This window comes from Elgaria multicarinata, chromosome 4, assembly GCF_023053635.1.
Source record: "Elgaria multicarinata webbii isolate HBS135686 ecotype San Diego chromosome 4, rElgMul1.1.pri, whole genome shotgun sequence".
NCBI classification, from domain to species: Eukaryota; Metazoa; Chordata; class Lepidosauria; order Squamata; family Anguidae; genus Elgaria; species Elgaria multicarinata.
The window spans coordinates 69880547-69904787 of NC_086174.1; the positions used below are offsets into that span (position 1 = coordinate 69880547).

The 24241-nt window shown below is 39.9% G+C and overlaps 1 protein-coding gene across 5 annotated transcripts in view; it reads right to left on the bottom strand.

The window, feature by feature from the left end:
• Positions 1-24241, bottom strand: part of ARID1B (AT-rich interaction domain 1B) — a 433853-nt gene that overhangs the window by 378740 nt on the left and 30872 nt on the right. For all 5 annotated transcript variants that reach the window (XM_063124513.1, XM_063124512.1, XM_063124510.1 and 2 more), the window contains exon 2: positions 16576-16770. In XM_063124513.1, the coding sequence (XP_062980583.1) occupies positions 16576-16770 (195 nt within the window). The remainder of the gene's footprint in view (positions 1-16575; positions 16771-24241) is intronic.

The following is a 24241-nucleotide window of genomic DNA, read 5'->3' on the forward strand; positions in this document are numbered from 1 at the left end:
GTAAGCTGCTAATCAAAAAACTGTTAAAAGAAATTACTCTGGTTAGTAGGCAGAAAAGGAAGGAGATAGGCAGCAAGAAAATCAAAAAGAAAAAAACCCTTACAATCCAAACCATGTTTTCATGAAATTATATTCCACTGAAATTAATGGGACAACTCAAAGTGGATGTGTTTAGGATGTGGACAGTTTTTACAAGGTTAGTATTTCTTTTTCTCCCAAAAGTTCTCAATCTTAAAAATCTTTTGATATGTTTTCCCCATTAATTTTTTTCCCCTACACTCAGAATATTTACCCATTCCTACAGTGTACTGAGTACTTTTCACACAGACACTCACACCACTAAAGTACAGTGAATAAAAACCCAATCAGTTTGAGGAACTTTTTATAAATACAATTTGATTAATAGTTTTGGTAAGCACAAACCTTTCCTTTCATAAAAGAATGTGTAAAGGATACAAATGAACATCAGAACCTACTTTCTCTAAGAGACAAAAATCTTCTCAGTCTCACTAGAGTTTAGGATGATATCAAAGAAGTATCCATCGTGACCCGGCCAGATGACTTGGGTTGTAACTTGACATAATTATTGGAAGAAGTGGCATGTAAACAATGCTCCCTAGCAGGTCATCTCCACTTACTTGAATGAACTCCAGCTACGCTGGGTTATTTCTAGGTCACACTGAGGTAACACAGCTGCACCAATGTTATCACTGGCAGACCCAGAAATATAACAAGAATTCTCACATAGGCTTCATTTTCTATTTGTGAAGTTGTAAGGAGATTGGATCGGCCACCATATCCTGGTGGTGGAAAAGGATAGCAAATCATAATTGAACCCTGGGGGTGGGGGTTGACATAAGCGCAGTAGTACAACGCATGCTATTTGTGAACTTAGTTTCAATCCCTGTTATCACCAGTTAAAGTAATCTCAAGTATTTGGAAGTGATCTCAAGAACTGGAAAAGATCTTTGACCAAGATACTGAAGGGCCAATGCCAGTCAGAGCAGACAATGCTGGGTTAGATGAACCAATGGTCTGACTCAGTATAAGGCAGCTTCATGTGCCAAATATTCAGTTCTCAAGGCAGACCACTAATTCTGATGATCTGGCAATATCGGTGTATGTGTGTGTTGATTACTGAAAAATTATTATTTTAGCACAGAGTAGGGTGTGTGATAACAACTGATTACTTTAACAGTGGAGCGATATTCAATTACAACAGATTGCGGACACATAGTGAAGTCTAGAAGCAGATTAAAAAAGGCACAGGGGTTCTATGCTGAATCATATTCTAAAGCCCTCTGTGCTTCTGATCCCCTGCCAGCATATCAAACACATAGCCAGGCTTGCACAACAATAATAAACCCCATTTCCCCAAAGCCCCCTTCAATCCTGTCCAATGCAGCCTGCCTTTCCCTTGAAAACTTCTACATAACTGACAGTGTTCCATTGATCATTCTGGCCATGTTGTTGCTATTGTACTTTTTCTTATAGCTTGAACCATGGTAAAGAATCTCCTGTTTTGTAATGAGGGAGCAATCGCTACGGCTGGGATCCAAAGATGTACATTTAGGGCACCAAATGATTTGGACATGCCTAGTGATATTTTTTATTTAACCTTTTTTCTTTCTTTATACGGCAGACACTACCATATAAAAAACTGCAAGGGAATCTATCATCAGACTCCCACTTATAGAAATACAACCTTGGGCTCTACACAGTGAGAAACGAATATGTTTATACTACAGGACAGGACAGGACATCCAAATACATCCACAATTACGGTTGAATTTTGGGGAGATTTATTTGCATCCAGTCATGCAAATGCATCCACAGAACTAACTAGCCCACAAGACTTTTTACTAGTTCACATGCACATGCATAATCTTTCTAAGTAATTTGTGCACTTAAAAAAAAAACTTTTGTTAAGCTTACCTCTTTGATGAGTTGGAGGTGATTCTCACTCACCATAGGCGATCACACAAGTGACTATTTACAAACCTGTCCCTATCTTTATCTTATTTAGTATAATGATTTATCTATCCTGGTGCATACATGGCATTATTCAATGCAGTGCTATAGGCAGCCTCTCTCCTTTATCAATAACACTTATATAGCTTTGAATTATCTATTTTTAAAACTACACTAAATAGTTTTCTGTTAGTGCCACACTCAATTTTAAAGTGGTTTGGTTCTTGGTGAAAATACCAAGCTATCCCTCTCAAAAATAACTTTAAAGATGTGAATCATGTGATCAGCATCCATCCCCTTCCCGTGGCCAAGAATTTGCCAACAGAGGTGAAGGGATGCAGTTCATACTGTGGAGCACCTATTTCAAATAACAACTTCATAATGAAGACAATCTGTAGCGTGACCCACTTTCTTCATTCTCTTTTGGCAAAGTGCTTGTTAAAAGAGGAACAAGAAATGTGGACTGTGCTGCGGATTGCCTCCTTTAAAGAAGTAGTTACCACTTTAAACAATGCAAACATTTTTACCCACGTCACACAAGTCCTGAGAGATCATAGGAATGGGGGGTAGGGATGGGTGGAGGGCATTAAGGACTTGCAGAATGAGGCCTTTTCTTTTGGTTCAGCAGCAATTTCAGCAGTTTTACATAAGTTCAGTATTTATATAAACTTACCAGGTTATATTAGTGATATCAAATGCTCTCCTGTGGTAGAATTCACACCCCATGGAAATAAATAGCACCAGTCCCCTTGTTCTTAGCAGATATACATTCACATCCTTTATCTATTAGGCTTTCACTGAAAGATTTAAGTTATCTGTGTCTGGGATGGAAGTAAGCTTCTTCTTCTCTATACTGGCTCATGTGGTTAGGATAAAAAAAGTTGTATTTCAGTTTATTTATGTATACTGGAGCTATCCACCACACATTTTTTATCTTCAGATTTTTACAACATGGTGGGCAAATGGAAAACTACCATTTTCAGAAATGCTTGCTACCTTCCTGCAAAATTGCACAACATAAACAACATTGCCCACAATGTCATGAGGGTAGGTTTAAGACAGTGTTTGGGAATGGTGAATGAAAAGTGTATAATAGTAACAAGAAGCTTGCATGCAAGCTCAGTTTCTTCATTCGGGATATTTATCATCTCTCAACTAAGTAGGATGAGTAAACAAATGTTCACTTAGAAAAATAAAACTGTACAACACAGGCCCTATTCAACCAATCTCTCCACACCCAAGAGTTCAGGAACCAGACCATTCCCTGCTTGCTCTCCTGCAACCACCATCTTTACACAAGATCAAGTGAATACACTAACTGGATTTTTTTAAAAAAAATATATATCCCAAACTATGTGAGATGTTCCAGTCTATTGTTCACTCCTCACTGGAATGAGTGCAGCGGGAGAGGCAGCAGAGGAACAGTTGAGCTCAATGCTTTTTCTAAATTTCTTCCCTTCCCAGGTACAATCCCAGAGTCAGAATGTGATCTGAGTAGGGCCAGTTTAGATTATTTAGTAGAGGTATGTATCTGATTCAGATGAATTGCAAATCCCAAACCAAATTGTGCAAATTTGGACAGATTCGGGATTCATCTCAAGTGAAGCAAATGTCCTCCAAATCACTCCTAAATAAACCTGGGTCCTGTCGAAGTTTTGTGAGCAATTCAGAGGGACATAGAGACAGCCTCGCTCCAAACACTGATATATTTTCCCCAAGCTCTCCATATAAGGAAAATGCCATGGTGGGGAGAGAGGGAGGGAATGTAGCTTTTTGACTGGCAGCTCTACCTTTTAACCAGGGAATAACTCTCCTTTTTACTTGAAATCACAGTGAAATTGGGAAACATATTGAAGGAAGTTGTCAGAGGCAGTTTTTATTTTCATTGCATTTTGGAAATGCAGCAGCAATGCTCAAGGCTTCTAGTACTGGCTTTACTGGAGAGTCAACACCAACCTGTACTAACTACTGCAGGAGTAAGCAACTCCCATAAGTCCCAGCCAAGATGGCCAAGAATAAGAGATTATGGGAGTTGTAGTCCAAAACTGCACCACAGCCTGTTCAATGGGTGGCTGTTGACATGGCTCCTCTCAGCACACTCCTTCATGTGCCTCTCACTGTCCCCATTGTGTGAAGGAGAATCTTCCTGACTGAGCAGTGTGCCATGACACAGGCTCTTTACAACAGGCCTGTCCGCGGACACTCCCTGCTCAAACTAAGCACCACCACTTTATGAGCCTGAGGTGAGGGACAAACACCACCTTTCTACAAACTATGTGTTAAAAGGGGTTAAACATGAATAATTTCAGAAATAAAATAATGTGCTGTGAATTATATGTGCTAATGGTGAATTAATGTCAGAACGGGTGCTATATGTATATAACTGCAGATGATAAATGCCAAGGAGACATGTGGGATTTTTGTGGTAGTAAAACAAACTGGAAAAAAATTATTTCAATGTTCACAAACTTTGTTTCATAATAAAACTTTTCAAACCCTTGTTAAAACCTCTCATCCAATCCTTTCTCTCTTCTCATACACACTTTCTTTTCTCTCACACCTTCACTCTTGAACTTTCTTTATTATCAGGATTGTTTAATATACACCAACTGACTATCTGCACACTACACTCAAAAGACAACCCTTTTTACCCTGACCCTCTAATTCTCCCTCTAACCAAAGTACTTTAAAAAACCCTCCTATCTCCTCAGTCATTCCCTTATATATCCTCCTCCCCTCTCCTAAGATATTCAATCTCCACCCACTCAGATCAACATTCTAAACACAATAGAGTTACAAATCCTAGACATACATTAAGGAACTGACTTGTGGGGTGTAACACCACAAGTGGCTCCTCCCAACACCAGCTGAGTCCCTTCACTGGCTTTGCATGAGCCTGCATCCAAAGAGGCTCTGCAGCCCAGATGGGGAAACTCCCAACTGAGTCTGTTTGCATATTAACATTCAAAGCCCTAAACGGCTTGGGGCCAGGTTATCTGAAGTAACGCCTCCTCCCATATGTACCTGCCTGGACCCTAAGGTCATCCTCGGGGGTCCTTCTCCGCGAGCCCCTGCCAAAGGAAGTGAGGCAGGTGGCTACTAGGAGGAGGGCTTTCTCTGCTGTGGCACCCCAGCTGTGGAATGAGCTCCCCAGAGAGGTTCGCTTGGCACCTACATTGTTTTCTTTCCATTGCCAGCTGAAGATCTTTTTATTTTCTCAGTATTTTAACACCTAATTTAACTTCCGAGCAGCTCCCCTTTGTCACTGGTAATAATGTTAAAGAATTTCCCGGAGGAATTAAAGAGTAGATTAAGTAAAGTTTTAATAGAAAAAAATAAAATGAAATTAAGGGAATGGTTAAGAGGAATGAATACAAGAGAGGATATGGAAGAGGTCCTTAAAGATAAAAAATTAACTTGGTTAAATTATTGGCAATTAGAACAGTGGACTAAAAAGTGGGTAAGAGATAACGGAGATTGTAGAGAATTGACGAAGTTGAGGAATTAATAGTTAAGAAAGAAAATGATAGGGAGAAAAGAACAGTGTTAAAAGGGTTGATGAGTGAAATATATAGAATATTGGTGGAGAAAGGGTTGATGGATAATTCAGGCAAAATGGTTTGGGAGACAGATTTGAATGTACAAATAGGACAACAGGGCTGGGAGGGACTATGGAAACAAAGAGCGTTGAGAAATATGTCAGTAAGAATAAAAGAGAATTATTTTAAAATTATATGGAGGTGGTACCTAACTCCGGTTAGATTGAATAAGATAAATAATCAGCAGTCAGCAAACTGTTGGAGAGGATGTGGGGGTAAAGGAACGTATTTACATATGTGGTGGGAATGTAACTATGTGCAAAATTTTTGGAAGATGGTGTTTTTGGAGATTGAAGAAATTGTGGAAATGAAGATAGAACGAACACCAAAAGTTGCATTACTGTCACTATTTGAAGATTTTAAATGTAAAAAGGAAATCAAGGAATTGATAACGAATTTGCTGACTGCAGCAAGATTGATTGTAGCTAGGAACTGGAAGATTCAAGGGGAATATTCTATTGAAGAATGGTATAAAGAAGTATGGGATATAGCTATTAATGATAAATTGACAAGTAATATTAAATGGAGTAGAGGTATAGCTAAATCAAATGATTTTGAAGGAATTTGGAAACAGTTCCTAATATTTGTGTTTTCTAAAGGAAGTGGGAAACCACCAGCAGAAGAAAGTATGAGATTCTGGAATCAGGAATGAGATCCCGAGGTGGGGGGTGCACTTCTATGTTAATTTTGATTATGTATTTAGATAAGATATTATGTATTCAACGTTTCAATATTATGTAGCATGTTGTTGTTGTTTCTTTATGAGAGGATGTAATGTGTATGTTTAAGTATTGTAGAAAAATAAAATTATTAAAAAAAACCACCTAATTTAACTTAAATTTAAACTTTGCTGTTTTAATCTCATATTTTAACCTATATTAATTTTTGCTGTTGTGGTTTTATTCTGGTTGTGCTTTTTATATTGTATTTTGTATTTGTGTTTTAAATTTGTTGGTTGTTTTTATGCTCTTCATGGTTTTAATTTTTGTGAACCGCCCAGAGAGCTTCGGCTATTGAGCGGTATAAAAATGTAATAAATAAATAAATAAATAAATAAACAAACAAACAAACTCACAGTCCCCAAGCAGTATGCAAAGTTAGGGATGTGGCCAATGATGTGGAGGAGCCATTTCTCTTGGTACAATCTGGCCTCCTACTTCAAAGTCATTCACCATCTTAAAGTATTCCCATTTAAGACATAGTTACGTTGTGAGTGAGAATGGTTACTAGTGGGCATTGACTCTGAGTCAGTGTGGGGAAGAGGATTGGAATTTTTATACAGTTATCCAACAATATTAAAATGTATGTCACAATATGTATTCCAAAGTGGAAGATAAAGATTTAATTCTTGTATGAATTCTCTAGAGCTCAGCCATTCACATGGGCATTAGATATTTAGTAACTTTCCAATTTTTTTGTTTTGTACATTACCAAATAAAAGACAGAGTTGAACACAACACAGTCCAAGACAGAAGCTAGTGCATAATAACCACATGTAGATTTACCTGAGATTCACTGTAAAAATATCCCCCAGCTAATCATAAATTGTTCTAGCATCCTCAATATTTCCCACTGCTACTACCTTGCTTTATTGTGAGAACAAAAGCAATGATTCAAAATGGAAGCTCAGTAATTATTTACAGCCCAGTATGTAAACTGTAAAATGACTGGCAAACTTCTTAACAGATCAACTTCGATATATGTAAGCAAGACATTCTTTCCCAGTGGTAGGCGGCCGCATGTCAAGTAACTATGTGCTAGAACTTGTCCTGTACTACCTGTTCAAAGGGAACTGCGCAAGAATATTTCAAGCTCTGACACATACCACTTTGTGCAAAAACATCCACAGGAGTATTACAAAAAAGACAGCAGTGATGTTTCAGCAAACCCTGTGTCAAAGGAAAGTGCTCCCCTGCATTTTTATCAGCAAGGAGAAAGTGAATGATCGTACCTTACATAATCAGTATCAGTATCACCAATATTGCTTTTGCAAAGTTCTTCTAGCCCCTAAATTTAAGATTTTGACTACTGCCTCTAGGGATGTGATTTATACTGACAAACTTCTGCTCTTCCAAAAAGTATCCATTAAGACCAGTAACGCCCTCACCTTCTTTGGAAAGAAGTTTCCCCGTCCTCCCAAATCTTTCCAAATGTATTTTTCCCTTTAAAGCTGCTGCAGGTGTAGTGCTGACTCTTAAGCAATGCTTGTCAGAGTTCCCCATAACCCAGGATCTGGAACCAATTTAAACTTTCAGATATTTGTAAGTGTTAACACTGGTTAAGACTGGTGTCAGATATTTCCTTAATTCCATTTAACAATGCAAGTAAAGCTTTACTGGGTCACAGAGAGGCAGCATCCTGATTCTTACCGTGAGCAATGAGATTCCTCTGGGACCCCATCAGATGCCTCTGGGAAGCACGCAAACAAGGCTTGACGGAAATAGTTCTTTCCTACTCTTGCTGCACATCAGCTGGTATTCTGCAGCATTCTGCCTCTGAACATGGGAGCATTTAGCTTTCATGACTAATACTGTAGGTACTGATAGACATATCCTCTATGAATTTGTCTGATAGCCCAGTAAAGCCATCAAAGCTAGCGGACATTACTGCATGGCAGTGATTTAAGCATTCTGTGAAGACGTTCTTTATTTTGACCGTCATGAAACAATTGCCTTGGATGATTTTGAGTTCCATGTATATTGTGAGAGGAAGAAAAATGTCTTTCTTTCAACTTCCTCATGCATAATATTATATCTATTCACCTTATTTCTCAACTAAAACTCCCCAAACACTTAAAACTGTGTTGTTTATTCATTTATTATTGGACTTTCTCATACTACCTTATTAGTAGTGTTGCCTGCAAATATCCCCTCCCTCCACAAGGCAATTTCCCCCTAGCTGGGCTTATTTCTGGAATTGGAGCCCAGCTGGGAAAAAACAGGCTAAACTGGCAATTGGGTTGGCACACTTGCACAAGAGAACTGACAGGTGGGGAAAGAGTTAAGCACGTGTCTGTTGCTCTCCAATTCTTCCCTGAAAAAGTGTTGCCCCCTCCCATCTATGCACTTTAGTGTTTAGTGTTACAAGGTCAAATATCAGGTTGGGACCCCTGTGCTTGCTTTGCAACATGAAGTTATACCCCAACATGAGTATTGTTTTATAAATCGTAAATAGGTTTTCAGCTTTGTGAAGGGGCTGGGCTTTAAAAGTGCGGTGACACTACCAAATTATTTTGAATTTGCTTGATTCAGGCAATAAGCCTGTTTAAAAAAATCTTGCTCTTTATTAATATGATATTTTAGACACCCCCCCCAAAAAAACCCTCTGCTTAGCAGCAGCAGACATATCAACAGTTATGTAACTTGAGAGGCAACTTTGGATTTGATTTGCAAACTGATGCACACAACCACCCTGAGAAGGCATACGTATGGTATGCTCAATATTTTGTTTTACTTTATTCTATTTTACATAGAAGTTGACAAGACTGATCTGTGAAATATAGTGAAAAAGGATACAATTTGTTCCCTTCTCATAAAAATCTCAGATATCATTTTTCCCTAGAGAGCATTGCTTCACTGTTTTCTAATATGGATTATGATGTGTTTGAGCTTGCAAAATATTTAATAGCTAGTCTGACACCTATTTATGATTTAACCCTTAAATCAGTGAGCAATGTTGCAAAAACAAAGTTAGAAGGAAGAGACAATATCAAATCTATGAAAAAAATATTAAAAGATTGATGTCCTTAGGACAGATAAATAAAAACTATAGATTAAACTAATAAAGAGTTCCCCCAGTATGAATATCATGAGAAACTCTGGTTAAATTTAAGTGCTTCCGATTCCCTTGCAGCTGCAGCACAGAAGGGGAAGGGAGAGGCGAGTAAATGAGCCCAAGATTTGCTACTGCTTGTGCACACAGCACTAAATCATGGTCTAGCATTATATCTGAACCAGGTCAGCAAGTGCATTCTGTATACAGGAAAATCATAACAACTGAAGTGCCTCTCACAGTGGACAAACCATTTTAAACCCAATGAGAAAATGCTTCTACAAGCATTCTGAATACAAGAACTCTTGAGGACTACACCCCATCATGACATCACTTACTGCTACTTGGGAATCTATATAGCTGACTACTTGGCCTAGATCTGCAACACGAGTTGAAAAATTCACTCTTTCTCACCTCCACCCCACCTGTTGCTTTCTTTCTCCCTTCCTGAGACAATATAATTCATTTCTGGGAAGCAGAAGAAGGAAGACAAAAAGGTACTTAGTTTAGAAACTGCAGTTCCTAGTGGCATCGATCTTGGTGCCAGATGTAGTAAAACGTGTCCCAATTGTCAGTCCACACTGTATGGCTTTTATTTTTCAATGGACCATCAACCTTTAGATACAAGCATTCTTCCCCAATCTGGTGTCTTCTATTTTTTTTTTTTTGGATTATACTGCACTCACTGTACCTGACCATTGGCCATGGGAGCTGGTGGGAGTTATAGTCCAAAACATCTGGAAGACACAATGCTGGGGGAAGCTGCTTTGGAACAAAGATATTTAACATGATAATCTGAACAACGAAATCATTATTAAATGTATAAGTTTGAAGATGCAGGAATAATGTTAGGTCCCAATGCCTTTGTGTCATCTAACTGGGGGGAAAGCATTGCTCTTCCAAAGAAGCAAGCATGTTCTGTTTAACCTACAATTCTCTACATCATTTTAAAGATAGAAATCATTGTAATGTTTCTATTTTCCATAATAATGCAATTGTGCTACTTTAGGGATTTTCTTCAGTAAACATTGTCGGATGACCACAGTTAAGATGTAGAGCTAAGCTACCATAAAGTTTCTTTCTTGTGTCAAATTTGATTCTGTGATTATCCGTAATCTATGCTCACCTCCCTCTATAGAGTGAATTATACTTAATGGAAGGGATAATTCTAAAAGAGACAATACAACATAAAGCCTTATCCTGCTATGAGCAGCCTTTTTCAATTTAGTCAATGAGGCTTAGCATCAGACAGAAAGGGGAAAACACTAAACATTTCCCAGCAGTACGAACTGCATACAAACATACCCCCACTTAGAGGATCTTACTTACATCCAAGAATGTATAAGACCAAATGAATTCTAGCTTCTATGCAAGCCACAGGGCAACTTGATAGTATAATGGGTTAATCATTACAACTCAAGGAGTTCTTACCCAATCCTCAAGGTGGCCCCCTTAAAAATGGTCTTACATATGTTAATTACAACAGTACTGTTACAGGGCCTTATCCTCTGTTCTAAACCTTTATTGGACAGCCTAAAGTGGTTTAGGATTTCTTTAACATTTGATAAGATAAAACTGATACACAAGAGTTCTAGCAAAGAACTAGAACTTTGCTGTTTTACCAGTACTTATAAAATTATAAGATGGCCATCAGGAGCATGAGATCAGCTTCGTATATGGACCCTAGCAATTTTTTTAAAAGCAACAGTCCTGCTTTGTGGGTGCAATATTATTAACATGGACAAAATAGTGGTTTGCAGTCCCGTATATAGAGCCTTCCAGTACTTGTACTGTGCAGTGCAACATCAAGGGTTTTCTATTTCACCAGTGCAAGACCATGGCCTGTGACACGAACTAGAATACTCCAAGAAGCCTTTGACCAATTCTTTTACTTTATTATTGGGCAAGAATTATCTCCAGGATTGGTGAAATGTTCCTCTCCTCATCTCATTTGGCCGACCATTGTGTGTCAATATAGCACTGCACTGCGTTTTTTCAGCATAACAGCTGCTTCTCCCTCCATCTTTTCTCTCACTGTTGTGGTGTTATTGCTATGGGCCAGGCTTAATAGTCAAACATTGTTTTTAGCACAATAAAAACATCAACAGGCATCACAAAATCAACAGAATCAACAAAACAGGAGCTAGTGAAATAAGACACAAAACAGCAGGGAACAAATACCATTAAAATCCTCAGAAATACCAGATTAAAATCCAGGTGCCTAAAAGTTGGCAATTAAGCACTAGACAATTCCATAATTTGGCTGCCACCACTGCGAAGGCCCTCTCTCTGGTAGCCACCTGTCTAAATAAACAAGGCAAGGGCACCTAGAGAAGGGCAGGTAGAGAAAGGCAATATTTAAGATACCCAGGTCTCCAGCTATTTAGGGTGCAATCCTATTGCATGTCCAAACAGAAAAAAGTCCTACAACCCCCTGAATTCCCCAGCCAGGGAATTCAGGGGATTGTAGAACTTTTTTCTTTCTAAAAATGCATAGGATTGCACCCTTAGGGCTTTTAAAGGCCAAAACTATCACTTTCTCTTCACAGAGGCAAAAAACCTGCTGCATGATAGAGGAAGGTTGTTGTTGTTACAGGGGAGGAATGGTGGGTCGCATGTGCCTTTGTGGCAAACCCTTCCCTCCAGCTTATGAAAGAGTGTTCTGAATGTGTCCCAACACAAGATACAACTTTGCGCCATTTTGAAAGAAACACTCTCTCTCTTCAAATGTTGCCAGCAGCTTTTAAAAAACCTTTTAATACCATGGTAGAATATATTAGAGGTGATTGACGAGCTGATATCCAGAATGAAATTTATGTGGAGCCCTAGGTATTGCCAAAAAAGGGAGGGCTGATGACCAAGCAGCAAGTGAGGTAGTGCAAGGTTCTCTTTCCCCAGCCACTGTTTTTTCCTCAATATTTTCCTAGTCTTAATGACAGAAGGAAGTAGGGATTATTGAAGCAGCTGCCATAGCATAGTGCTGGGTTTTCTGGCTGGAAATCTGCTGCACTGTGCTATGGCGGAGTATGACATGGAAGAGGAAAGAGGCACTGCAAGGGGGCAAGGGGGCAATTCCTCACTACTGGAAACAGTCGCTGCAAACTTACTTAACTCCACACACTTTTACATGGCAGATCACAGGGTCAAGTCAAAAGTCTCAGAAGAGTAAAATTTACTGCTTTACCATACAGAGTATTTTAATATAAAATAGAAGTATCTTTGCCTTCCCAACATTAAGATTTCTTTAAGAATTCCATTTGAGTAAGGAAACTATCTATATATCTGTCGATTTAAAATAATAAATGTATATACATAGGAAAAACAATGAAGAGTTTTTATGCAACGGTTCTGAAACAACTTTTACTATGTATCCCAGTTAGAACTTGCATATACGTACATCAAGTATATAAAGTCTACTGTGTGCAGACCACCAGCTACTCAATAAGAGTAGAAATCAAATTGCCTGACAGTGTCATTTCTTTCAAATTTATTTATTGATTTGTTGCAAGGTGGGCTGCTGGCTTTTTGAGAAAAGTGTACATCCTTACTACTACTACTTATTTTTATATTATTATTATTATTATTATTATTATTATTCCCATTATTAAAACTATTTATAGGTCACTTTTCTGGGCACTAGGGCACTCAAACCAATACAATACAATAAAATCAACAAATCACAACAGAAAAATAATAGCAAAATGAAATCTTCTTTAAAACAGGCAAAAGGGAAACATTAAAATCCATCAAAGTTCTGGTGAAACAGTTCCATTTTTACTGCCCATACACAATTTGGTAAAGATGAAGCCAAGCTGACCTCCATAAGGAAGTTCCAGAGTTGGGGTGCTGCTGCAAAAAAGGCCCTGTCTCATGTACCCACCAATCTAATCAGTCTTGGTGATGGGACATACAAGAGGGATTGTACAGGCCGTACTTTCACATGATTCAGTTGGCCACATTTGGCTGATAACATATTTTTATTACGGGGCATGAAGAGCTAAGGGAGAAAAAGAGGCCTTTCTCCCTGAATGATGTGACCCACACCTTCAGACCTTATTCAAGACACACTGGCCCTGCACACTTTTGTGAGCACGTGCACATGTGAACACACATATGGTGAGAAAGAGTTTAATGAATTTTATATAGCACTATCATACAAACAGGAAAAAGTTGAAAATATTAAGTTATTCTTTCATTTAAAAAAATCTTTAACAATACTTCTATGGCTGCAATTTTGCACATGAACACCATTGGTTTCTAGGCAACCACCCACTGAGCCTACCACATCTCTATTCTAAACTACCTGCCCATCAGCTTTACAGCTGTGAAGCACACCTGCCTTCCCACACATGGTGTACCACTGTCACTAGGACCCAAGTGAGGAAATTAGGGTAGGTGCACCTTTTCAAGTTGCACCTACTACTTATCCTCTTCTACACAACTCTTTTGGGTCTTGTCAGCCTGCACAGGAAAGAAGGGATCAGAAATTAGTGCATCATAAAATTTCAAAAATGCCATATACCTGGAGAAGTACACATTTCATGAATATCATGCACGATCATACACATTCTAATTGGTTTGATTAAACCTTTAGGACAATATCCAGTGCTGCCACTGCACCTCTACTGAGTATCGTGTTCCAGTACAACCCAATGCCAGCACAACAGGAGATTACACTCCCTAGAGAAACCCTGGAAACAAGCCAAAACACTTGTTTCCAGAATAGGACTAATCAGCGGAGCTCCCTTCTGATAGCTCTCCTGACTTGTTCTGTTCTGGAAACAAGCATTTTGACTCATTTCTGGTTGTTTTAAGAAGCACTACCTTCCTGTTGCACCAATGGTGGGTCCTGCTGGCACACAGGCAGCATTGGATACTTCCCTTAATCTTCCTTAAAATCTGGTTTATTTAAATCTTTGCCCTGGGCTATATTTTGAATATAGCTTTGGCTATTGGGCGGTATAAAAATGTAATAAATAAATAAATAAATAGTAAACCAACGTTTTTGGTTTGGTAGTTACTATTACCATTTTGTAGCAATCATTCTAAATTGAAAAGCAGTGTATTTGGATTTCACAGGGAGATGGCTCAAATTCATTGAATAATATTTACTGTTTATTTAATGTTTACTGTTTTTAGCTTTTGTGAACCGCCCAGAGAGCTTCGGCTGTGGGGCGGTATATAAATGTAATAAAATAAAAATAAATAAATATAGAAAGGGGGAAAAAGGGGGGGGAAAGAAAAGAAAACGGTGCATGTGTATACTCACATGGGCAGGGAGAGAAGCAGGGAGAGAACAGAGGCAAAGCCATCTCTCCTCAGGAAGGGAGGCTTTCCCACTCTGGGTAGCCTCTCTGAGAAGAGGAAGCACTGAAGGTGCAGATCAGGCTGGTTGACAGATGACCTGATACACACCATCAAAAAACTTCCCAGGCATTTCCCCTCTTCAATACTCACATCCATAAATACATATTCTACTCAATAAATAGGGCTTCTCTGATTTAATAGTCTTATCGCAGGATAAAATCCATCCCAGAATCAATCCAGCTTACTTCTCAGCCTTAGCCAAAACAACCTTCCATACTAGCAATTTAATTGGCAAACCCATATTCCCATATTTTAATCCTTTATAATAAAAAAGACGATAATGTACAAGCAATATGAAAAGAACTGGATTCAGATCATTAAAGGTTCACAAATAAACACATGAAGCTCTGGAGGCCATCCAAAGCGAAATCATTCCTAGGTGTTGATGTCCATTCAATAAAAATTCAATGTTGTAATTATCTTCTTATTACTTGTCCAAAGTGTATTAGTAGTCATAACCATAATATTTCTCAGCCAAATATATTAATGCTGCAAAAAGACAGATAGGGCCAGCAGCCAATCACTGTGCCAGATCACTGACTTCTGATGGATACTTTACAATTAGCCTATGATTCACAAGTGAAAAAATGCAACACTAATTTTAAAATAACAAACAATAAAATTCCTTTAAAAATAAAGAACACGCTTGGTTAATTATAGTAACTCTAATTAAATCAACATTAAAGACTCTTCTCTTCTTCTAACAGTCAGGTAACAGTCTTTAAAACCTGTCATTTATAATAACTCAATTAAGCTACACCAAAATAAGTTACATGCCTCCATTCAACTAAACTGTCTATCTCTAAAGAGACAAGGTCCAATACTGTAATCTAGCAACCTAAACCCCATAGTGAATGGTCCAATGTGCTCCATAATGACAAGCAACTTTCTGTATATGATAATATAGGCTTATATTTATGCAACACATGTGGTCCATGTTTTCAGAAGATGAAACGCCGTACCTCAGCAAAACTGTGAATGTATAGTTACAAGCTAATTAGCCACTTGTTGAACATTCCATGCCAACATAACAAATATACTTGCCTGGCAGATCATTATTTTCCATCTTTGTTAGATTTAACATCAAATAATAAAGAAAATTAATTCTAGTTAGCCACATGTAGAGACAAAATGCTGTTTTCTCTTCATTATCAATAAAGCCTTGTGGTAGCAACAGAGCACAGGCTTCAATAACAAGCCTGATCAGAGATTTGCCAGCACAGTCTCTAGGTAGCCTTCATCTATTATACCCATTCAAAACACAATGACTGCATCCTTGCTAATGTATGCCAAGCATGTAAGTAATTAACCCTCTGAGATATGGCAAAGAAAAAGTTCCCATCAACAGGAAAACCTAACTAGACAAGAAGAGATCCATGCAATCTACATGTCCTCTGACAGGGGAAAATATATACACTTTACTACACTTTATTATACACATGTATCTGTGTACGTTTCTCTATAAAGGGTACTATTTTGATGAGAGCAAACAGCTTTGTTACAAAAAAAATATTTATCACACTGACCAATAAATTCCCACTTCAGTAAATCTGCTTGGTTCAACCTGCAGCACTACTGCAGATGAGGAAATTATTACTAGCAGAAACCTTATGACAACCAAATAACAAACAAAAGACTCTACAAGAGAACATTTCTCATAAACAAAATGTCTCTTCCCTAAAATGTGTGTGTTGATCACTGACAAAGCAAATAAAATCAGGGAAGCAAAACTTCTTACCTCCACCCTACGAGAAGAATACCTTACTCTGATCCACCTCTTGTCGTCTAGGCATTATTAAATTAAGGTGAATGCAGGCCAAGAACAGAAACAGAAGAAGGGAATGGTACACAAAATCTCTTCACAAACCTGTTGCTGTGGATACTGCATTCCTCCCATGGAACCTGGAGTCCGGGCCTGCATTCCGATTGGAAAACGCTGTGGTCCTGGAGGTCCATAGGACTGCCCTGGATATGGACTGCTTGGCTGTGTCTGGGCGTGAGGGTTGTTGCCCACTGCAAACAACTGAGGTCTTTTCATTACCATTGGATCCATTGGGTTGCCCTATGGATTGGGGGGGGGGGGAATAAAAATAATATTTTAAATATATTGTATGAAGGATTTAAAAAGCCACTTTGGTTGATACATTTTCAAAACGTATTCAATCCGAAATGAAATCCGCTAAAAATGCTTCTATTTAAAAAATGTGCAGTGTAATTTTGGGCTCTATATTTTACAGCCACAATTCCATGAAAAAGAAAAAAAAAAAGCCTGCTCATAAAGTTCCAATGCCAGCTACATAATGGTGAAACTCTTCAAGAGCATACTTGGCAATGGGAAGGACCCATTTCCATGCTTGGTTCCTCCCTACTGGATTATGGCCCATATGTTCTAATTGCCCTCTCTTTCAGACCTTTTACAGTGTTACTATTTTGCCTTCCAAGTCAGTAAGTGAGTCATAAACTGCACTTCAGATGAAAAGACTCTTCCGATTTTTGTGTGTTTGATTTCAGAAAATAATAAACTAGGCTGATTTTTCTTGGCAATACGTATAGTGTATTTATAGCATCTCATTGCTAATGTTACTCATTATACAGTAAGTGACACAAATCCTCTTAAGACCACACATCTGAGAAGCAGTAAACTACAATATCCATTCCTTTCCAGGAAAGTCCACTTATTGCATGTTTAGAGTTTTGGCATGAAAACTGTTAAAAGAGGAACTCAAAATACTCTGTGCGCACTGCTTGCAGTTTCTCTTCAAACAATTCTTGCACCTAACTCTCAACTCCCTTTTAAATTCAGCAAGTTTAAAAAGCAATTTGTCAGTTCAACGTGCAGTGGTATGTGTGGAAAAGAATTACTGAATAAAACTATCACATGCACTCTTGTGGATCATACTGCAATACCCCAACATTTTCATTACTGTAACCGGCCTTCCCCTCAAGTACCTTTCATTCAGCTATGTTTTTAGTAACAAATTGTTCCGAATTGAATGTGGCATTCCAAACAGATCACAGTTTTGACTTATAAACAGTTGTGAAAGCTAAAATGAACAGAACAAACAGTTGTTCAGCCCTTTCAACACACATGAATATTCATTTACCTAGTTTTCTGTGCTTTTTCAAAGCTGTTTTCAACCTAGCAGTTACATTTCACTATTCAATTGTTTCAACCTTTAAGTTACTAATGAATCCAATTTCTCTCATGTGTTATTTTTCTTCAATAAATTTATAAGTGTTGTTCTTATTCATAAGATAGGATCCACACTTGGTCAGATTTAGTTATATTAGAGACTAACTTAAGTCCCATTGATTTCAATAGGTCTATTCTAAAAAAAGAACTGTGTCTGGATCCAGCTCATAACAATTATTTTATGTTCCTATTTTCCTAACCATTTCCTTACTATCTCTAATGGGATTCTGTGGCTGCGTTCAGACAATGAACTCTTAGCTTAATAATGCAAGATATTTATAAACTCCATGCACCAGCATGCAGCCTCTTTGCTGCCACTTCATGCAAGTAGGCGAACAAGCCAGGAAGGAACGGATAACCATAGCTTCCCATTATGTCCAACTGAGAACTATGGCTATGGCTTCCAAACAAGCCAGCATTCTGAAGCCAACTTTAAGTCATGGTTTCATATCCTGGCTTGGTCAGAAGCTACTAATCATTAGGTAGTATCCAAAAGAGGCCATTCGCACCTGGGCAACCCCACCAGTCCCGGCCGACTCGTGCCCAGCCCAGGTCGTTGTGTGACCATAATACAGCGCTTCCGGGGGCAAGCCTTCACACAAATAAAATCGCTGCTTTCTGGTAGGGTTAAAATAAAAACTGCTAGTTTTCTATATCTGATTTCAACCATCAAGAAACCTGTATTCTCCTAATGAAAGAAACTTTTAGAGGTATAGCTGGATTTCATGTTTTCAAACATGGGGATCAACCATTGTTCACTTGTTTTGTTTTCCAAGCAACTTGAAACCATCTCTGTGACTTCACAGTTTGAACATCTGTCTGTTTTTTCCTCCCATCCTTTATTTTTTGGTTTTGTTTACCATCTTGCCTGATGAAGAATCCTGGAGAACTTGAATGGGTATTTTGTGACCCTTGATTGATCTAGTGAAGCTATTTCAGTGATATAAATTGTGGAAATTTTATTTTGGAATATAGGAAAGGCAGGTCGTAACTACAATAGAAAGGAAAAGTGGGGCTGAGTGGAAAGAGAAAGTACTATAGAATGTGTGTGTGTGTGTGTGTGTGTGTGTGTGTGTGTGTGTGTGTGTGTGTCTTAGGCCATGGCTAAACGAGGAGGGTGGAGGGGGATGATCTTGCAATATGATTGCGAGATTGTTCCCCTCAGTCCACATGCGGTGGGCAACATCCAGGGAGGAAGAGGACGTCACGTTCGCCATTTTGTTTGTTTGTTTTCATCGAAGAGCGCATGAGCGCTCCTGCACAAAAGATAGGTCTTTTTAAAATAAGAAAATATTTTCTTACTCCCCACCCCTGATGGGCACGGAGCTCTTGAGGAGCTCTGCGCCCCGTGCCTGGCTCCTCACAGTTACTCATGAGGAGCCAGGACAAACCGGGATGCCCAGCCACACTTCCTGCGGTCTTGGAATTATCCCGAGACAACAGGGAAGAAAGGGTATGGCGATATCCCGGGGCAAGGGAGAGATCATCCCTCCCTGCTCCCGGGATCCCCTTTGCATCATGTGAACGCACAGGGACGATCCCGGGCTGATCCCCAGGATATCGCCCCGTCTAGCCATGGCCATAGTTTTACCATTCTTAATGTACTCTTACTACATCCTACCTCAGAAAAAGTTATTTGGAATCCATCTCAGTTAACTGGTAAAGATTCTGATTTTGAGGGTATGAATTCATTCTGATATATATTTCCTCTATTTTACTTGTATGTGTGTTTTAAACTTATTTTACTAAAACTAAATACAAAATTTTGTGTTATGTGTACTCTTAAATGTATCCCCCCCTTTTGCTGTGGTCAGTGGGCTAAGTCAATAATTTTATTCAATTCTATCTGCAGGTTGACAAAGGAAATTTGTATGACGTACTATTCCCTAAATTAACAAAAATCAAGGTATCTAAAAAATTACACAAACTATACCCAACTTGATGTTGTAAAATACTCTATTGATTTGTAAATTAACATGTTTTAGTGATCAGATTTGCACCATTATTTAAAAGCTATGTGAAGAATTATCAGTGGCAAACCTGATTTAAAACAGTGATTCAAATCACCTTAATCTAAATCAACGCACTCTATCCAAAGTCAGCACCAGCCAGCTGTAGAGTAGGGGAAGGAGCCCCAACAGACAGGGAGAAAGTGGTGATTGGCTGGCTGCTGTTGTAGTGGCACAGTGTGCCTGCGTTCCTGCAAGAGGTCTTTTTGAATGTGCAATTCTGAGCTGAAGCAATCCAGACTTACACACAGTTTTTCCAGCACATTACAAGCAAGCTCTGGGTGGAAAGGCTTCTGTGGCACTGCCACTGCACAGAAAGGAAAACAGAAAAGAGACCACCTGCTTCACCAGACACCAATCCAGAAAAGGCTTTCAGCCCTCCATTTGAGGCCAGGAGAGGGAGGTGAACAGCTGCCAGGAAAGGCCTTCGCCACGTCCCCTCAACTGTCCTGCCCCTTGCTGGGAAAGGGGAACAGGGCAAGCCTTGCTTCACTCAGGGCTGGCATACCAGGGATTAGATACTTCCATGTGGTCTCTGCAGCACTTTCATGCTTAACTCAGTGCAGGGGGGTGGGGAGGAGAGGAGACATGCCTGGTACTTGGAAAAGGCCTCCATGTAGCCTCTGCAGAGCCACCACCACTTGATCAGGATGAGGAACATTTCTGTAAAGTGCATTGCCTATCATTCCCTGGCTTTTCAGCTCAGGGGGAGAGGGGGGAAAGAGAGAGATAACATCACCTCACAGTAGCATGACACCATGGAAAATTATCTGCGTTATTCACTCTTTTCCTCCCCCTCACTATCCTTTTAAAAGGGTCAATGCAATTCATAACAGCAAAAATTGTGATGTGAAAATTGTGTTAACCCCCATGGTATATGTGTGTGCGTGTGTGTATTTATTAAAATCTCTCAGGCTTAAAAAATAATAATCCCAAGCTTGAATGTTATATTCCCCTCATTAAAATGGTCAGATGTTTTCGGAAAGCCTTCTATATGCTTAATAACTGTATTCGATCTGCTCTGCACCTAGGGCATTTTTCTGCTTTCCAGTTGTAGCATAGTTGCAGTTTGGATTGTCCTGACTGTTGTTTTTTGGATATCATCACTTAAGCAGCAGTTCTTTTCAACAGTTTGCAGGTAGGACAGAGGTCTCAATCCACATACAGTGTATTGAATGCAGAATATTCTTTTGGCCCTGAGATGAAGAACTTGCATATACATTTTCATATATACATATATATTAGCATATGCAAATGTGTGGCCTGTGGAACTGAGCCCAGAGTTTTTTTTAGCACCTAGCTACACCTCTGTGGTTTTACAGCAGCCAGCCACCAGAAAGTTGTACCATTATTTTAAGAAGTGTTTCACTGACTGGGTTAATTAACCCATCATGGATTGTCATCTGGTGGGTGTTTTTTAACCCATGATGGCTTATTTGGCCAAAATAACCCACTCCAATAACCCATGGTCTGCAGAGTGAGTTATTTAAGCCATCTGGGCCAGGGAAGTGATTAATGCCTCTTTACGAGAGGGCGTGGTCCCGGGCTGCCTGAAAGTGGCGGTGGTGAGACCACTCCTAAAGAAACCTTCCCTGGACCCGGAAAATCTTAGTAACTATAGGCCAGTGGCAAATGTTCCATTCCTGGGCAAGGTCCTTGAGCGGGTGGTTGCGGGCCAGCTCCAGACACTCTTGGATGAGACTGATTATCTGGATCCATTTCAGCCGGGCTTCAGGCCTGGTTTTGGCACGGAAACAGCCTTGGTCGCCCTGTATGACGACCTATGTCGGGAGAAAGACAGGAGAGGGAGTGTGACTCTGTTGATTCTCCTCGACCTCTCAGCGGCTTTCGATACCATTGACCATGGTATCCTTCTGGGACGAATCGCTGAGCTGGGAGTGGGAGATACTGCTTTGCAGTGGTTCCGCTCCTATTTGGCGGGTCAGATACAAAAGATGTTGCTTGGGGAACATTACTCGGCCCCATGGACTCTCAAGTATGGGGTCCCACAGGGGTTGGTTTTGTCCCCCATGTTGTTTAACATATACATGAAGCTGCTGGGTGCGGTCATCTGGAGCTTTGGAGTGTGTTGTCATCAGTATGCTGATGACATGCAGCTCTATTTCTCCTTTTCATCTTCAGCAGGAGAGGCTGTGGATGTGTTGAACCGGTGCCTGGCTGCGAAAATGGACTGGATAAGAGCTAATAAGCTGAAACTCAATCTAGACAAGACTGAGATGCTGTTAGTAGGTGATTCCACTGACAGGATGGGTGGTGGTGGTGTTCTACCCGTTCTGGATGGGATTGCACTCACCCTGAAGGAGCAGGTTCGTAGCTTGGGGGTTCTTTTAGATCCATCATTGTCACTTGAGGCTCAGGTGACCTCAATGGCATGGAGTGCCCTTTTACAAACTCTGGTTGGTGGCCCAGCTACGCCCCTATCTGGACAGGGATAACCTGGCTTCAGTTGTCCATGCTCTGGTAACCTCCAAGTTAGATTACTGCAATGCACTCTACGTAGGGCTGCCTTTGAAGACGGTTTGGAAGCTGCAGCTCATGCAAAATGCAGCGGCCAGACTGATTTCGGGAACCAGAAGGTTCGACCATATAACACCTGCTCTGGTCCACTTGCACTGGCTGCCTGTATGTTTCCGAGCCCAATTCAAGGTGCTGGTTTTGATCTATAAAGCCTTACATGGCTTGGGACCACAATACCTGATGGAACGCCTCTCCCGATGTGAATATTCCCTGTCACTATGTTCAACATCTAAGGTCCTCCTATGGGTGCCTACTCTAAGAGAGGCTCGGAGTGTGGCAGCGAGGGACAGGGCCTTTTCGGTGGTGGCCCCCAGACTATGGAAAGATTTCCCTGACGAGGCTTGCCTGGTGCCAACGCTGCTATCTTTCCGGTGCCAGGTTAAGACTTTCCTCTTTGCCCAAGCATATGGCAGCACATCTTAATCACCCACATGCTTATTTTTAACAGTTTTTAATGTTTTATGTATGTTCTGCATTTTAGAATTTTAGATTTTGTATACTCATTTTTATCTCACTTTTAGAATTTCTGTAAACCGCTAAGAGAGCTCTAGCTATGGGGGCGGTATATAAATGTAATAAATAAATAAATAAATAAATAAATCATGGTTTATTGTGTTGTGTGGTGGTCACAGAGGGTTATTTTGGCAATAAAGCTGGGCAGCAAGAGCAGTCAAATAGCTGCTGTTCTGCTGTTCACTGGCTTACTGATTAGGAACACATTAAAGGGACCAAGTTAGCAGTGTAGAGGAAGCAGGCTATGAGATTTGGTCCCAATCCTGCAATCCCCCCAAGGTGTCAAAGACATCTCCCCATCTTTGGTGCACTTGGGGTTTTCCCTGCTTTCAGTGTTAGGATGCTGGGTTTTCATAGTGCATTGGGTGTCTCCTTGATAGATGAGACTGGCTATGAGGTTTGTTCCTGATCCTGCAAATCCCAAGATTTTCTATCCACTCCCCCCCCCCTTTGGGGGCACTTGAGATTTCCCCTCCTTGGTGAGTTACTGTACAGACGTTTAATGGTGGATCGGGTGGCTCCTGACTGGGGGAGGCTGTGTATGTAGTTTTATCCTGATCCTGCAAACCACTAGTGCTTCAGAAGTGAAACAGCGCCTCTGCTTCTGTGGGAGGACTGCAGCAGAATGAGTCAAATACGCACAGCAGCTTAATAAGCTACTCACAGTAGCTTATTTGCCTGATTGTGGAAGTGGGAGGATAACAGTAGATTATTTTCAAAATAAGCTACTGTGAGTCCGAATGCAGCCATTCAATACATGAAAGGGCGTTTAACTAGGGTGACCCTATGAAAAGGAGGACAGGGCTCCTGTATCTTTAACAGTTGTATTGAAAAGGGAATTTCAACAGGTGTCATTTGTATATATGGGGAACCTGGTGAAATTTCCTCTTCATCACAACAGTTAAAGCTGCAGGTGCCCTGCCCTCTTTTAAATCTGGTCACTCTAGAATAGCTCCTGCAGCTTTAACTGTTGTGATGAAGAGGAAATTTAACCAGGTTCTCCATATATACAAATGACACCTGCTGAAATTCCCTTTTCTATGCAACTGTTAAAGATACAGGAGCCCTGTCCTCCTTTTCATATGGTCACCCTAGTTTAACAACATAGACAGACAGTACCAATACTTGCTGATAGTTTGAATCGGCCTGGAAGATCAAGAACTTTCTAAAACCATAATGGAAATTATTTTACTGTAATCTTTTTTTTTCTTTTTGTAAGGGGCAATGTGGCTCAATGACGAGGTAATCTTAGAGACTCAGTGTACACATACAGTCTAGGT